Below are 17,680 nucleotides of genomic sequence, written 5' to 3' on the forward strand. Positions count from 1 at the left end.
GGGCTGCCCCTTTCTCCTTTCCACTAAAGCCCATTAAGGCCCATATGGCTCCTGGGGGGTTCCGGTAACCTCCCGGTACTCCGGTAAAATCCCGATTTCACCCGGAACACTTCCGATATCCAAACATAGGCTTCCACTATATCAATCTTTATGTCTCGACCATTTCGAGACTCCTCGTCATGTCCATGATCACATCCGGGACTCCGAACAACCTTCGGTACATCAAAATGCATAAACTCATAATATAATTGTCATCGTAACCTTAAGCGTGCGGACCCTACGGGTTCGAGAACAATGTAGACATGACCGAGACACGTCTCCGGTCAATAACCAATAGCGGGACCTGGATGCCCATATTGGCTCCTACATATTCTACGAAGATCTTTATCGGTCAGACCGCATAACAACATACGTTGTTCCCTTTGTCATCGGTATGTTACTTGCCCGAGATTCGATCGTCGGTATCCAATACCTAGTTCAATCTCGTTACCGGCAAGTCTCTTTACTCGTTTCGTAATACATCATCTCACAACTAACATCTTAGTTACAATGCTTGCAAGGCTTATGTGATGTGTATTACCGAGAGGGCCCCAGAGATACCTCTCCGACAATCGGAGTGACAAAACCTAATCTTGAAATACGCCAACCCAACATGTACCATTGGAGACACCTGTAGTACTCCTTTATAATCACCCAGTTACGTTGTGACGTTTGGTAGTACCCAAAGTGTTCCTCCGGTAAACGGGAGTTGCATAATCTCATAGTTATAGGAACATGTATAAGTCATGAAGAAAGCAATAGCAACATACTAAACGATCGGGTGCTAAGCTAATGGAATGGGTCGTGTCAATCAGATCATTCAACTAATGATGTGACCTCGTTAATCAAATAACAACTCATTGTTCATGGTTAGGAAACATAACCATCTTTGATTAACGAGCTAGTCAAGTAGAGGCATACTAGTGACACTTTTTTTGTCTATGCATTCACACATGTATTTTGTTTCCGGTTAATACAATTCTAGCATAAATAATAAACATTTATCATGATTATAAGGAAATAAATAATAACTTTATTATTGCCTCTAGGGCATATTTCCTTCAAGAAGATCATGTTCCTACGATCTGATCAAAAGGGGATTTTCTGAGTTATGAGTTTGGCAATCACTTAAGACATTGTGGAATTGTTTCATAGTTGAAGCCACCTGGAACACCACAAGGTAATGGTGTATCCAGACATCGTAATCGAACCTTATGAGATATGGTGTGATCTATGATCTACCGCTATTATTTTGAGGTTATGCATTAGCGACAGCTGCATTCACTTTAGATAGGGCACCATCTAAGTCCGTTGAGACGACGTTGAACATTGGTTTGGCAAGAAACCAAAGTTGTCATTTCTTAATGTTTGGGGCTGCGATGCTTAAGGCTTCGGCCGGAGAAGCTCGAACCCAAAGCGGACAAACACATCTTCATAGGATACCCAAAGGTGACAGTTGGGTATACCTTCTATCTCAGATCCGAGGGCAAATTGTTTGTCGCTAAGAACGGGTCCTTTCTCGAGAAGGAGTTTCTCTCGAAAGAATTGAGTGGGAGGAAGATAGAACTTGATGAGGTTGTCGAACCTTTATTTCAACCAGAGAGTGATGCAACACAGAAAGATGTTTTCTGTGGAGCCTACATCTGTTGAATAGGAAGTTAATGATAGTGATCATGAAGCTTCGGATCAAGTTTCTATCGAACCCCGTAGGTCGACAAGGATATGTACTACTCCTGAGTGGTACGGTAATCCTGTCTTGGATATCATGTTGTTAGACAACAATGAACCTACGAGCTATGGAGAAGCGATGGTGGCCCCGTATTCCGACAAATGGTTAGAAGCCATGAAATCCGAGATAGGATCCATGTATCAGAACAAAGTATGGACTTTGGTGGACTTGCCCGATGATCGGCAAGCCATTGAGATAAATGGATCTTTAAGAAGAAGACGGACATGGGCGGTAATGTTACCGTTTATGAAGCTCGACTTGTGGGAAAGAATCTTTTCACAAGTTCAAGGAGTTGACTATGATGAGAATTTCTCACCCGTAGCGATGCTTAAGTCCGTCGGAATCATGTTAGCATTAGCTGTATTTTTCAATTATGAAATCTGACAGATGGATGTCAAAACGAGTTTTCTTACCAGTTTTCGTAAGAAAAAGTTGTATGTGATACAATAAAAGGTTTTGTCGATCCTAAGGATGCTAAAAGGTATGCTGGCTCTAGCAATCCTTCTATGGACTAGAGCAAGCATCTCGGAGTCGGAATATATGCTTTGATGGAGTGATCGAAGCTTTTAGGTTTATACAATGTTTGCTAGAAACTTGTATTTACAAGAAACTGAGTGGGAGCACTACAACATTTCTGATAAGTATATGTGGATGACATATTGTTGATTCGAAATAATGTAGAATTTCTGGAAAGCATAAACGGTTGTTTGAAGAGTGATTTTCAAAGGAAGACCTGGATAAAGCTGCTTACATATTGGGCATCAAGATCTATAGAGATAGATCAAGACGCTTGATGATACTTTCAAAGAACGCACACCTTCACATGTTTTTGAAGGAGTTCAAAATAGATCAGTCAAAGAAGGGGTTCTTACCTGAGTTGTAAGGTGTGAAGTTGAGTAAGACTTGAAGATTGACCACGGCAGAAGAAAGAGGAAGGACGAAGGCGTCCCCTATGCTTTTGTCATAGGCTCTATACGGTATGCCATGCTGAGTACCGCACCAGATGTGTGCCTTGCCACATGTCTGGCAAGAGGGTACAAAGGTGATCTAGGAGTGGATCACCAGATAGCGGTCAAAGTTATCCTTAGAGGAATAAGGAAATGTTTCTCGGTTATGGAGGTGATAAAGAGTTCGACGTAAAGAGTTACGTCGATGCAAGGTTAACACCTATCCAGATAGCTCTGAGTAGAGATACCGGATACGTATAATGGAGCAACAATTTGGAATAGCTCCAAGTGGAACGTGGTAGCAGCATCTACGATATGACATAAAGTTTTGCGAAATACATAGTGATCTGAATATGGCAGACCCGTTGACTACAACCTCTCTCACGAGCATAACATGATCAAACCCAGAACTCATTGAGTGTTAATCACATAGTGATGTGAACTAGATTAGTGACTCTAGTAAACTCTTTGGATGTTGGTCACATGGCGATGTGACCTATGAGTGTTAATCACATGGCGATGTGAACTAGATTATTGACTCTAGTGCAAGTGGGAGACTGTTGGAAATATGCCCTGGAGGCAATAATAAAATGGTTATTATTATATTTCTTTGTTCATGATAATTGTCTATTGTTCATGCTATAATTGTGTTATCCGGAAATCGTAATACATGTGTGAATACATAGACCACAACACGTCCCTAGTGAGCCTCTAGTTGACTAGCTCGTTGATCAAAGGATAGTCATGGTTTCCTGACTATGGACATTGGATGTCATTGATAACGGGATCACATCATTAGGAGAATGATGTGATGGACAAGACCAAATCCTAAGCTTAGCTCAAAGATCGTGTAGTTCGTTTGCTGTAGCTTTTCTGAATGTCAAGTATCATTTCCTTAGACCATGAGATTGTGCAACTCCCGGATACCGTAGGAGTGCCTTGGGTGTGCCAAACGTCACAAGTAACTGGGTGACTATAAAGGTACATTACAGGTATCTCCGAAAGTGTCTGGTGGGTTGGCATGAATCGAGGCTGGGATTTGTCACTCCGTATGACGGAGAGGTATCTCTGGGCCCACTCGGTAATGCATCATCATAATGAGCTCAATGTGACCAAGTGGTTGATCACGGGATCATGCATTACGGTATGAGTAAAGTGACTTGCCAGTAACGAGATTGAACAAGGTATTGGGATACCGACGATCGAGTCTCGGGCAAGTAACGTACCGATGGACAAAGGGGATTGTATACGGATTGATTGAATCCTCGACATCGTGGTTCATCCGATGAGATCATCGAGGAGCATGTGGGAGCCAACATGGGTATCCAGATCCCGCTGTTGGTTATTAACCGGAGAGTCATCTCGGTCATGTCTGCATGTCTCCCGAACCCGTAGGGTCTACACACTTAAGGTTCGGTGACGCTAGGGTTGTTGAGATATTAGTATACGGTAACCCGAAAGTTGTTCGGAGTCCCGGATGAGATCCCGGACGTCACGAGGAGTTCCGGAATGGTCCGGAGGTGAATATTTATATATAGGAAGTCAAGTTTCGGCCATCGGGAAAGTTTTGGGGGTAATCGGTATTGTACCGGGACCACCGGAAGGGTCCCGGGGGTCCACCGGGTGGGGCCACCTATCCCGGAGGGCCCCATGGGCTGAAGTGGGAGGGGAACCAGCCCCTAGTGGGCTGGTGTGCCCCCCTTGGGCCTCCCCCTGTGCCTAGGATTGGAAACCCTAGGGGTGGGGGCGCCACCCTTGCCTTGGGGGGCAAGGCACACCCTTTGGCCGCCGCCCCCCCTAGGAGATTGGATCTCCTAGGGCCGGCGCCCCCCTTGGCACCCTATATATAGTGGGGGGGAGGGCAGCCGCACCCAAGCCCCTGGCCTCTCCCTCTCCCTCCCGTGACACTCCTCCGTCTCCCTGCGCTTGGCGAAGCCCTGCCGAGATCACCGTTGCTTCCACCACCACGCCGTCGTGCTGCTGGATCTTCATCAACCTCTCCTTCCCCCTTGCTGGATCAAGTTGGAGGAGACGTCTTCCCAACCGTACGTGTGTTGAACGCGGAGGTGCCGTCCGTTCGGCACTAGGTCATAGGGGATTTGGATCACGTCGAGTACGACTCCATCAACCCCGTTCTCTTGAACGCTTCCGCACGGGATCTACAAGGGTATGTAGATGCACTCCTCTCTCCCTCGTTGCTAGATGACTCCATAGATTGATCTTGGTGATGCGTAGAAAATTTTAAAATTCTGCTACGTTCCCCAACACGCCGCTGCTGCCGTTTCCCTACCATGGCGCCTCGGCCCCTCTGCTCCCGCACCTGAGGCCCGAGCTCCTCCAGCTCTCCCTCACAGGGACGATGCCAGGATTGCCTGAAGCTTTGCGCCCGCGCCGCTGGAGCTCCACCGCACCGGAGTCGTCTCCCACCGCCGGGAATGGATCGGCCCCGCTCGGATCTGTTCGGATCCGGCCAACCTCGCTGCCTCCCGCCGGCCACCGTCCCAGGTTTCTGCAGCCGTGCCGCCATCAGCCTTCGACGTCCTTGCTTTGCCATGTTCATCCCCGCGATCTCTGCTTCCTTCTGCATCGAGCAATGCCAGGCAACTGCGCGCGTGTTGACCGCATCGTCAACCCGCCCGAGCGGGTCGATCTCCTCTCCAGCCACGTGCCTAGGCCCAGTCCCCTCCCCTTCACCGTTGACCGCGGCCCACAGCTCCAGCCGGTCTGCTGCAGCCCGCTGACTGGGCCGAGGCCCATGGGTGAGCCACCCACATCCCAGCGCCCTCCTTTTTCCTTACCTGATGGGCCAACCAGATCCGGCCTGTATCCTGTTTTTTTTACATAGAACGTTTTTCCTATTTTTCAGAGTCAGCAGTTTTTACAGAAAAACCCTCCTGTTTCAAGCATATAATAACTCATCATCTATGCACCGGATTAAAATGATTTATATATGAAAGTTGCTTAGAATTTTGTGTAGTTCCATAATATGTCATTTCCATCCATGTTCAAAATGTTTATAATGCTGTTGTTTAACTTTGCTTAAATAACTTGCTAAAATGATTTAATTCATAACTATTTAACCGTAACTCGGTTTGTAACAAACTTTATATGTAAATGGGGTAGAAAAATGCCTAGTTTAACATGGTGGCACCACTTTGCATGTTTAACAACTATAAAATATGGTTTAGGGCAGAACAGTACCAAACCTAATATATGCATATGGGGATTTACCGGAATTGTTGTTCGTTGCTTCCGGCCTCATTTAAACTTGACTAGATAGGTAGTTTTACTTTGCTTCACCCTCTTGCCATGTTAATCAACATTTAATATTGTTGGGTACACAAACGGGAGAGAACTAAATAAGTCACGTGCTGTTTCGTCAATATGCAACGGAGTTGCATATCGAGCTCCACTTAAGTTGTAGGATTGCTTGTGCACTTTGCCATGCCATGCTTCATTAAACCGGACATGCATCATACTTGGTTGTGCATCATGCCATGTTCAGGTGTTGGTTGTTTACTATCTTGTGTGCTTCTTTCCGGTGTTGCTTCTTCGGGTTGGTTCCGATAACGTCGCGTTTGTGAGGATCCGTTCGACTACGTTCGGTTGTCTTCTTCATGGACTCGTTCTTTTTCCTTGCGGGATTTCAGGCAAGATGACCATACCCTCGAAATCACTTCTATCTTTGCTTGCTAGATGCTCGCTCTTTTGCTATGCCTATGCTGCGATACCTACCACTTGCTTATCATGCCTCCTATATTGTTGAACCAAGCCTCTAACCCACCTTGTCCTAGCAAACCGTTGTTTGGCTATGTTACCACTTTGCTCAGCCCCTCTTATAGCGTTGTTAGTTGCAGGTGAAGATTGAAGTTTGTTCCTTGTTGGAACATGGAGATGTTGTTCCTTGTTGGAACCTGTTTACTTGTTGGGATATCACAATATGTCTTATTTAATTAATGCATCTATACACTTGGTAAAGGGTGGAAGGCTCGGCCTTATGCCTGGTGTTTTGTTCCACTCTTGCCGCCCTAGTTTCCGTCATATCGGTGTTATGTTCCCGGATTTTGCGTTCCTTACGCGGTTGGGTTATAATGGGAACCCCTTGACAGTTCGCCTTGAATAAAACTCCTCCAGCAATGCCCAACATTGGTTTTACCATTCGCCACCTAGCCTTTTCTTTCCCTTGGGTTCTGCAGACTCAAGGGTCATCATTATTTTAACCCCCCCGGGGCCAGTGCTCCTCTGAGTGTTGGTCCAAACTAGAGCCCTATGTAGCGCCCCCTCGGGGAAACTCGAGGTTTGGTTTTAGTTGTATGGAGAGCTCATCTGAGTGTGCCCTCAGAACGAGATATGTGCAGCTCCTATCGGGATTTGTCGGCACATTCGGGCGGTGTTGCTGGTCTTGTTTTACCATTGTCGAAATGTCTTGTAACCGGGATTCCGAGCCTGATCGGGTCTTCCCGCTAGAAGGAATATCCTTCGTTGACCGTGAGAGCTTGTGATGGGCTAAGTTGGGACACCCCTGCAGGGATTTGAACTTTCGAAAGCCGTGCCCGCGGTTATGGGCAGATGGGAATTTGTTAATGTCCGGTTGTAAAAAACCTGAAGTTTATCTTAATTAAAATACATCAACCGTGTGTGTAACCGTGATGGTCTCTTTCCGGCGGAGTCCGGGAAGTGAACACGGTGTTGGAGTTATGTTTGACGTAGGTTGTCCTAGGATCACTTCTTGATCATAGTTTCTCGACCGTGCTTTGCCTTCTCTTCTCGCTCTCTTTTGCGTATGTTAGCCACCCATATATGCTCGTCGCTTGCTGCAGCTCCACCTCATACCTTTTACCTTACCATGAGCTTAAATAGTCTTGATCGCGAGGGTGTGAGATTGCTGAGTCCCTGTGACTCACAGATACTTCCAAAACCAGTTTGCAGGTGCCGTTGAACCGTGCAGATGACGCAACCAAGCTCAAGGAGGAGCCTCGATGAAGATCTTGTCCTTTGTGTTGTTTCGTTCTTGTTGTTCAGTAGTGGGGCCCAGTTGGGGTCAATCGGGGATCTGTGTAACATTTGGGGTAGTCTTCTTTTATTTTGGTTCCGTAGTCGGACCTTGATTGTATCTGGATGATGTAATGCTTTATTCATGTATTTATGTGAAGTGGCGATTGTAAGCCAACTATGTATCTTTTCCCTTATTGTATTACATGGGTTGTTTGCGAAGATTACCTCACTTGCGACATTGCTTTCAATGCGGTTATGCCTCTAAGTCGTGCTTCGACACGTGGGAGATATAGCCGCATCGAGGGCGTCACACGACGCTCAAGGCCTACCTGGACAAGTTACAGGAGAACATAAACAAGGCCAACGACGACATCCGCACCGATATCAAGCAGCTTGCGGGGCAGATCGACCACCAATCCGCCCAGGTGGATGAACTCACCGCCTGGAAACCCGATTTGGAGATGCGCCTCGCCAAGCTCCAGGCGTCGGTTAGCGTGCTGCAGGGCAAGCAGACAACCAAGGCAAGTCCGCCGGCGAGTGGATCGAAGGTGGTGGATCTCTCCGATCCATCATCTGGCGGTGTGATCCACGGGCCTGATGGCCACGGCGAGTCTCATCTTCTACGGGGCGGGTTGTCGGTGGGTGCCATCCCACCGGCGACCTCTCCGGCCAATGGTATGCCCAACTTCCACCTTCCTATGCAATCACGTCTGCTAGATACTGCCATGGCCTCCAATTCCAATTTGCATCAGATAGTCACTGGGCTAGGAGCACCGCCGCCATCAATTTCGTTTCCCCAATTTTCGGGTGAAAATCCAAAAATCTGGAAGACGATGTGCGAACAATATTTTACCATGTTCCAGACTCATGCATCTTACTATGTTCCCATGTCCACCTTACATTTTACTGGACCAGCAGCGATCTGGCTCCAATCGGTTCAAGGAAAAATAGCCGAGCTTGATTGGGAAGCATTTTGCAATCTCCTCTGTGCTCGTTTTGGACGAGACCATCATCAATTGCTGATCCGTCAGTTTTATTCATTACGACAAACTAGTTCTGTGGCAGATTACATTGAGCAGTTTGAAAATTTGATGAATCATTTAATCTCCTATTCTGATGCTATCCATCCCTTGTATTTCCTAACGAGGTTTGTGGAGGGACTGCGGCAGGACATCCGTGCCGTGGTCATGGTTCAGAGGCCCAAGGATCTTGACACAGCCTGTGCCTTGGCCATTCTGCAAGAAGAAGTAGCCGATGGGCAACGGGGGGGGGGGGGGGCTGGTACAATCATTCCGAAGGAGTACCCCCCTCAACTCGTCTGCGGCAGGCTACACCACTTCCATTACCACCTCCACCTGCACCAGCAAGAGCACCAACTATATCACTAGCAGCAGATGATCATCGCGCAACTGAAGTAGCTCGTGCAGGCAGCGATGCATCCAAAATCACTGCCCTGCATAATTTCCGGCGTGCAAAGGGGTTGTGCTTCAAGTGTGGAGAACGTTGGGGGCATGGTCATGTCTGTCCCCCAACTGTTAAGCTGCACGTGATCGAGGAAATGCTCAGCCTATTCAGTATGGACGCACCACTCGAAGATGCAGGGAACATTTCTCAACCAGGGCAGCATGACGCAACAGAGCAGGTTTGACAACTCTCCATCAATGCAGTTTCAGGCACAGAGGCCCCTAACTGCCTTCAGTTGCACGGATGGTTGCAAGGTCGGGAAGTGTTAATGCTAGTGGACTCCGGCAGCTCGGCATCCTTTGTCTCTCAGAGTTTGCTACCCCATTTGCAAGGGGTACAGGACATGGCCAAGCCTGTGAAAGTGGCAGTAGCCAATGGATCTCAGTTGTGGTGTGATAAAGAAGTTTCGGGTTGTTCCTGGTATACACAGGGTCATGTGTTTACCACCAACTTCAGGGTTCTTCCCTTGGGCTCTTACGATGTAATCTTGGGGATGGATTGGTTGGAATACCACAGCCCCATGCTCATTGATTGGCCAAAGAGACGCATGCAAATTGAACATCAAGGATTCACGATCATCCTGCAAGGTATCACGTCATCAACCACCTCGTGTGAGTCTCTTAACAGAATACAGCTTGCGAGTATGGAGAAGCAGTCGGCGGTGGCCTATGCAGTTCAACTGTGCTTTGCAGAGGATTTAGAGGATGTCACCGACATCCAGTACACAGAACTACCTCCGGAAGTTGCCCAAGTTCTGCTGGACTACCAGGACCTCTTCCGGGAACCCACAGAGCTGCCCCCAAAACGCGAATGTGATCACACCATACCTCTGATGCAAGGAGCACAACCGGTGAACGTACGAGCATATCGCCACAAGCCGGAGCTGAAAACAGAGATCGAACGCCAAGTTGGAGAACTGCTGAGGGCAGGCCTCATTCAGAAAAGTAAAAGCCCTTTTTCCTCCCTGATCATATTAGTCAAGAAAAAGGACGACACATGGCGCATGTGTGTCGATTACCGATGGTTGAATGCTATGATCATCATCAGTAAATACCCAGTTCTAGTACTCGAAGACATCTTGGATGAATTGGCAGGGGGCCGGTGGTTCTCTAAACTGGACCTTCGCGCCGGATATCATCAAATCCGTCTAGCTGAGGGCGAGGAGTTGAAAATAGTGTTTCAAACACATGAGGGACACTTCGAGTACAAAGTGGTTCCTTTTGGCCTGGGAGAGGCCCCAGCAACATTCCTTGGAGGCATCAGTACCACCCTGCAACCTGTCCTGAGGGTATGTGCCATGTATTTCTTCGACGACATTCTGGTTTTCAGCAAATCCCTTGCTCTGCATGTCCAACACCTGCGGCAAGTGCTCTCACTCCTCCGACGTAATCAGTGGGTTTTCAAGAGGTCTAAATGTGTTTTCGCCCAACGGGAACTCAACTACCTTGGCCACACTATTTCAGCCCAAGGGGTTTCCACTGACAGTGCCAAGATCCAACAAGTGATTGATTGACATGTACCAGTCTGCGTCAAGGATGTCCGTGCCTTTTTGGGGCTTGCAGGATACTACAGGCGTTTTGTCCAGCAGTTTGGCATGCTCGCTCGGCCTCTCACTAACCTGTTGCGCAAACAAGTACCATTCCAGTGGACAGAAGCAACCCAATCTGCATTTGAAGCCCTGAAGCAAGCTTTAACATCAACCCCCACCTTGGCACTTCCGGATTTCACAAAACAGTTTGTTATCGAGACAGACGCTTGTGAATATGGAGTGGGCGCTGTCCTCCAGCAAGATGGACACCCCATTGCATATCTCAGCAAGGCATTGGGGCCCCGGACCAAAGGGTTGTCAACATATGAAAAAGAATACCTTGCAATTGTCTTGGTTGTTGAGCAATGGCGTCCATATCTTCAGTTTGGGGAATTCTTAGTCAAGGCTGACCAGCGCAGCCTGGTCCATCTACAAGAGCAACGCCTACACACTCCGTGGCAGCAAAAAGCATTTACCAAGCTCTTGGGCCTACAGTATCGTATTTGTTATCGCAAGGGTACGGAGAATAGTGCCGCAGATGCGCTATCACGGCGCCCCATCCCTGCTCCGGAGCAACTACATGTTATCTCAATTTGCCAACCAGCATGGTTGCAAGAAATTGTCAAGGGTTACGAGTCTGACCAGAAAACACAACAATTGATTACTCAGCTGGCTGTAGCACCCATAGCCGGAGGAAAATTCACCATCAGTAAGGGTATAGTGCATTTCAGAGGCCGTGTCTGGTTAGGTAACAATGCACATCTCCAGCAACAAATCATGCGCGCCTTGCACGACAGTGCTATCGGAGTCCACTCAGGATTTCCAGCTACTTATCGCCGTATCAAGCACCTGTTCGCCTGGCCGGGTATGAAACAATAAATTAAAGGGTATGTGCAATCTTGCCAAGTCTGTCAACAAGCCAAGCCTGACCGTGCGCAATATCCCGGCCTCCTGCACCCCCTGCTCGTTGCCAAGCGCTGCTGGGATCTCGTCTCGATGGATTTCATTGGAGGGTTACCACCATCCAGGCAATACAACTGCATACTTGTCATTGTGGACACCTTTTCCAAGTATGCCCACTTTCTTCCAGTTAAGCATCCTTACACTGCACAGACTATTGCACAGCTATACATTGATCAAGTCTATAAGCTCCATGGGATGCCAGAAGCAATCATTTCAGATCAGGACGCGGTCTTCACCAGCAAAGTATGGCAAGAGATTTTCAAGCTGCAAGGGGTGGAGCTAAAGATGAGCTCCTCACACCACCCACAAACGGATGGGCAAACTGAGCGCGTCAACCAATGCGTTGAGACATACCTGCGTTGCTTCGTACACAGCGCCCCTACAACCTAGAGCAGATGGTTGCCATTAGCAGAATTCTGGTACAATTCAACATACCACTCAACATTGGGTAAGACCCCGTTCTTTGTGGTTTATGGGCAAGAACCACGGCAATTAGGAGTGGTACCAAAACATGCCACTCCTTTACCTGAGCTCAACGAGTGGCTTGAGGAGCGCCAGCAGATGCAAGACGTGCTCCGCCAACAACTGGTTCGGGCCAAGCAACTTATGAAAACCCAAGCTGATCAAAAGCGAACCCCCAGAGAATTCCAAGTGGGTGATCAGGTTTTCCTCAAATTACAGCCATACATTCAAATGTCAGTGGCGCGACGAGCCAACCACAAGCTCAGCTTCAAATTCTTCGGGCCTTTCCTAGTCATCCGACGAATCAATGAGGTCACCTATGAACTTCAATTACCAGAGGGATCATCCATATTTCCTGTCTTCCACGTCTCTCAGCTTCGCAAGGCGCTAACACCAGGTACAAGCGCTTCCTCATCTCTCCCAGCCATGTCAGACACTGCCAATGTGCTTGTCAAGATACTGGACAAACGGTGGTGTCGCGGCTCCCACAAGATGCGCGAGCAGGGCCTCGTGCGCTGGCAAGACAGTCAAGCTACTCCAGATACTTGGGAAGATCTCGAAGACATCCGGCAACGTTTTCCTACTGCACCAACTTGGGATCAAGTCGTATCTGAAGAAGGAGGGGGTGTTAGCGTCCCAGCTACACCTGGACCGAGAGAAGCCACGGTACCGAGCCGGACCAGAAGGGAGAGGAGGCCTTGCCACAAGTTTACTGGACCCCAATGGATCTCCTACATGTTCAACTCAGGAGACTAGGTTGCAGAAGGATATAAGGCAGGTAGCAGGTAGAGAGCGGGCATCCCGACTAGGATCAGGCAGCGGCGGCGTGTGTGTGTATCTCTCTGTAATCCTGATCCCCTTCTCATCTCCTTCCCCAGTTGTACTGCTACCTGATTCAGATCACCATAGTTGAGAGGAGAAGAACTAGTGTGTACCTGACATACTACTACTGGCTCGAGAAAAGAGAGCTCCAGCAAGAGCCTCCGCCGGAGCCCCGGACATCGACATGGGTGACCGTGGAGAAGCTAACCGCTGAAGTCGTGCAAGTGGCAGAGCATCCGCCGCCGTCGTCTTCTTCTTGCCTCGGCTCTGGCTTGAAGCACATGTTCAACCCGCCGGCGCACGGGGAGGACTACTCCATCCCTCAGGCGCTGGTGAGCGTGGACATGCTGGTGCTGTTCCTGGCCACCATCTGCGGCGTGGGCGGGACGCTGACGGCGATCGACAACATAGGGCAGATCGGGCAGTCGCTGGGGTACCCGGCGCAGAGCATCAACACCTTGGTCTCCCTCGTCAGCGTCTGGAACTACGCCGGGCGGGTGACGGCCAGGTTCGCGTCCGAGGCCCTGCTGGCGCGGCACGGCGTCCCGCGGCCGCTGGCGCTCACGCTGGTGCTCCTCCTCTCCTACGCCGGCCACCTACTCATCGCGCTCGCCGTGCCGCGGTCGCTCTACGCCGCCTCCATCATCGTGGGCTTCTGCTTCGGCGCGCAGTGGCCGCTCATCTACGCCATCATCTCCGAGGTGTTCGGGCTGAGGTACTACGCCACGCTCTACAACCTGGGCGCCGCGGCCAGCCCCGTGGGCGCCTACGTGCTCAACGTGTGCGTCACCGGGCGACTCTACGACGCGGAGGCGGCGAGGCAGCGTGGGAACGGCGAGAGCAGGATGTGCATGGGTGTGCGTTGCTTCAGAGAGTCGTTCCTCATCATAACGGCCGTCACCGTGGGCGGCGCGCTCCACTACCGGAACAGGGCTCTAAGCCGACAGCCAAATGTATGCCGACGGCCACCGTCGGCCTAATCCGAGCTATGCCGACAGCTAGATCCTGGCCGTCGGCGTACAATGGCCGTCGGGCTATCCCCGTCTAAGCCGACAGCAGCCGTCGGCACAACACAGCCGTCGGCTTATCCCGGACTACGCCTACAGCTGCCGTCGGCATATACTGGCCGTCGGCATAGATGCGGGCCCGCCGACAACACTCATCACGGCCGGCTAACGACGTCAAATCTATGCCGACGGCCGTGACGGGTGGCCGTCGGCATAGATACGGGTGACACGTCATCGATCCAGAGCGCACCGACCAGGACCTATGCCGACGGCAGCCGTCGGCATAGATGACACGTCATCGATCCGCGGCGCTGTCCATCTGCCCTGGCCGCAGCTTATTATTATTAAGCATACAGTATGTCTTAATAAGCATACATATAGATTGTGCTAATAAGCATACATATAGTATGTGTTAATAAGCATATAGTAAGCATACATATAGTTTTTTTTGTTTTTCTTCACTGTTTTCTTTATTATTATTATTTAACTAACTTACATACAGTATGTGTTAATAAGCATACATACATTATTTTTCGGTTCTGTACAGAGCGGTGTGACCCCCCTCACGAACGGTGCCGCCGCCAGCCGGCAACTGGAATGGGGAACAACCGCATCGGGTCTATACGAAGGGGACTTTGCTCCAAGTGTTCATATATATCGGATGACCTACCACAACCGGATGGTGTTATGCCATGTCCGAAGAGGCGGCACGCATCTCCGGGGTGTGGCCCCGTCACGGACGGCGCCGCCGCCGGCACCTGGAGGAGGGGAACGGACGCGTCGGGTCTACATGGAGTGGATGTATCTGTGGGTCTGGCCCGGATGTTGCTCCCGGGTGTCTCTATGGGCGGACCTGACACAACTGGGTGGAGAGGTCCACTGGTCAAAGCCCGTCCGTGCAAAGTCAAAGGGCTAGATCTCGTGGTCAACCGCTCCAGGGTTAGGCGGGACGGGGGCCCTGGGGGGTAGCAATGCCACCGGAGCATCGTACCGCGCCTTATACATGTGGGGTGGTGTTGTGGCATGTCCGAAGAGGCCGCACGCGTCTCCGGTGCGTGGCCCCCTCACGGACGGCGCCGCCGCCGGCACCTGGAGGGGGGAAACTACCGCATCGGGTCTACACGGAGGGGATCTTGTTGTGGGTCTGGCCCGGATGTTGCTCCCGGGTGTCTCTATGGGCGGACCTGACACAACCGGGTGGAGAGGTCCACTGGTCAAAGCCCGTCCGTGCAAAGTCAAAGGGCTAGATCCCGTGGTCAAACGCTACAGGGTTAGGCGGGACGGGGGCCCTGGGGGGTAGCAATGCCACCGGAGCGTGTCCGGTGTGTGCCCCCCCTCACGAACGGCGCCGCCGCCGGCACCTGGAGGGGGGAAACGGGTGCGTCGGGTCTACATGGAGGGGATCTTGCTGTGGGTCTGGCCCGGTTGTTGCTCCAAAGTGTTCCTATGGGCTGACCTAACACAACCGGGTGGGAAGGTCCGCTGGTCAAAGCCCGTCCGTGCAAAGTCAAAGGGCTAGATCCCGTGGTCAAACGCTACAGGGTTAGGCGGGAGGGGGGCCTGGGGGGTAGCAATGCCACCGAAGCATCGCACCGGGCCCTCATACATGCGGGGTGGTGTGGTGAAATGTCCGAAGAGGCGGCACGCGTCTCCGGGGCGTGGCCCCCCTCACGGACGGCGCCGCCGCCGGCACCTGGAGGGGGGAAACGGACGCGTAGGGTCTACACGGAGGGGATCTTGTTGTGGGTCTGGCCCGGATGTTGCTCCCGGGTGTCTCTATGGGCGGACCTGACACAACTGGCTGGAGAGGTCCACTGGTCAAAGCCCGTCCGTGCAAAGTCAAAGGGCTAGATCCCGTGGTCAAACGCTACAGGGTTAGCCGGGACGGGGGCCCTGGGGGGTAGCAATGCCACCGGAGCGTCGTACCGGGCCCTCATACATGCGGGGTGGTGTTGTGGCATGTCAGAAGAGGCGGCACACGTCTCCGGGGTGTGGCCCCCGTCACGGACGGCGCCGACGCCGGCACCTGGAGGGGGAAACGGACGCGTCGGGTCTACACGGAGAGGATCTTGCTGTGGATCTGGCCCGGATGTTGCTCCCCGGTGTCCCTTTGGGCCAACCTGACACAATCGGGTGGAGAGGTCCACTGATCAAAGCCCGTCCGTGCGAAGTCAAAGGGCTAGATCTCGTGGTCAACCGCTCCAGGGTTAGGCGGGACGGGGGCCCTGGGGGGTAGCAATGCCACCGGAGTATCGTACCGCGCCTCATACATGTGGGGTGGTGTTGTGGCATGTCCGAAGAGGCCGCACGCGTCTCCGGTGCGTGGCCCCCTCACGGACGGCGCCGCCGCCGGCACCTGGAGGGGGGAAACTACCGCATCGGGTCTACACGGAGTGGATTTAGCTGTGGGTTTGGCCCAGATGTTGCTCCCCGGTGTCCCTCTGGGTTGACCCGACACAACCGGGTGGAGAGGTCCACTGGTCAAAGCCCGTCCGTGCAAAGTCAAAGGGCTAGATCCCGTGGTCAAACGCTACAGGGTTAGGCGGGACGGGGGCCCTGGGGGGTAGCAATGCCACCGGAGCGTGTCCGGTGTGTGCCCCCCCTCACGAACGGCGCCGCCGCCGGCACCTGGAGGGGGGAAACGGGTGCGTCGGGTCTACATGGAGGGGATCTTGCTGTGGGTCTAGCCCGGTTGTTGCTCCAAAGTGTTCCTATGGGCTGACCTAACACAACCGGGTGGGAAGGTCCGCTGGTCAAAGCCCGTCCGTGCAAAGTCAAAGGGCTAGATCCCGTGGTCAAACGCTACAGGGTTAGGCGGGAGGGGGGCCTGGGGGGTAGCAATGCCACCGAAGCATCGCACCGGGCCCTCATACATGCGGGGTGGTGTGGTGAAATGTCCGAAGAGGCGGCATGCGTCTCCGGGGCGTGGCCCCCCTCACGGACGGCGCCGCCGCCGGCACCTGGAGGGGGGAAACGGACGCGTAGGGTCTACACGGAGGGGATCTTGTTGTGGGTCTGGCCCGGATGTTGCTCCCGGGTGTCTCTATGGGCGGACCTGACACAACCGGGTGGAGAGGTCCACTGGTCAAAGCCCGTCCGTGCAAAGTCAATGGTCTAGATCCCGTGGTCAAACGCTACAGGGTTAGCCGGGACGGGGGCCCTGGGGGGTAGCAATGCCACTGGAGCGTGTCCGGGGTGTGCCCCCCCTCACGGACGGCGCCGCCGCCGGCACCTGGAGGGGGGAAACGGGCGCGTCGGGTCTACATGGAGGGGATCTTGCTGTGGGTCTGGCCCGGTTGTTGCTCCAAAGTGTTCCTATGGGCTGACCTAACACAACCGGGCGGGGAGGTCCACTGGTCAAAGCCCGTCCGTGCAAAGTCAAAGGGCTAGATCCCGTGGTCAAACGCTACAGGGTTAGGCGGGAGGGGGGCCTGGGGGGTAGCAATGCCACCGTAGCATCGCACCGGTCCCTCATACATGCGGGGTGGTTTGGTGGCATGTCCGAAGAGGCGGCACGCGTCTCCGGGGCGTGCCCCCCCCCCTCACGGACGGCGATGACACGGTAGTAGACGGATCAGGCACTCGCATAGTTACCGGATCAGGTACTCGGTAACGGTACCCCTCAGTCAGTTGCTCTCCTATGTATCACCTTTCACGAGACCATATAAAATATTTATATCATAAAGAAATGTTGTCCCCCTCAATTTATTTCGAAATATATTAA

General features: G+C 51.8%; 1 protein-coding gene across 1 annotated transcript in view; it reads left to right on the forward strand.

Annotated features, from left to right (window-relative positions):
* Nucleotides 1–17,680, forward strand: part of LOC125554694 (protein NUCLEAR FUSION DEFECTIVE 4-like) — a gene marked incomplete at its 5' end in the record, with an annotated part of 70,049 nt that overhangs the window by 49,794 nt on the left and 2,575 nt on the right. The window contains 5 exons of the mRNA XM_087520345.1: nucleotides 2,604–2,644; nucleotides 5,389–5,437; nucleotides 7,058–7,067; nucleotides 9,075–9,124; nucleotides 13,228–13,858. Of these exons, the coding sequence (XP_087376471.1) occupies nucleotides 2,604–2,644; nucleotides 5,389–5,437; nucleotides 7,058–7,067; nucleotides 9,075–9,124; nucleotides 13,228–13,858 (781 nt within the window). The remainder of the gene's footprint in view (nucleotides 1–2,603; nucleotides 2,645–5,388; nucleotides 5,438–7,057; nucleotides 7,068–9,074; nucleotides 9,125–13,227; nucleotides 13,859–17,680) is intronic.

Source organism: Triticum urartu, chromosome 4A, assembly GCF_056163025.1.
Source record: "Triticum urartu cultivar PI428250 chromosome 4A, HENAU_Tu73, whole genome shotgun sequence".
NCBI classification, from domain to species: domain Eukaryota; kingdom Viridiplantae; phylum Streptophyta; class Magnoliopsida; order Poales; family Poaceae; genus Triticum; species Triticum urartu.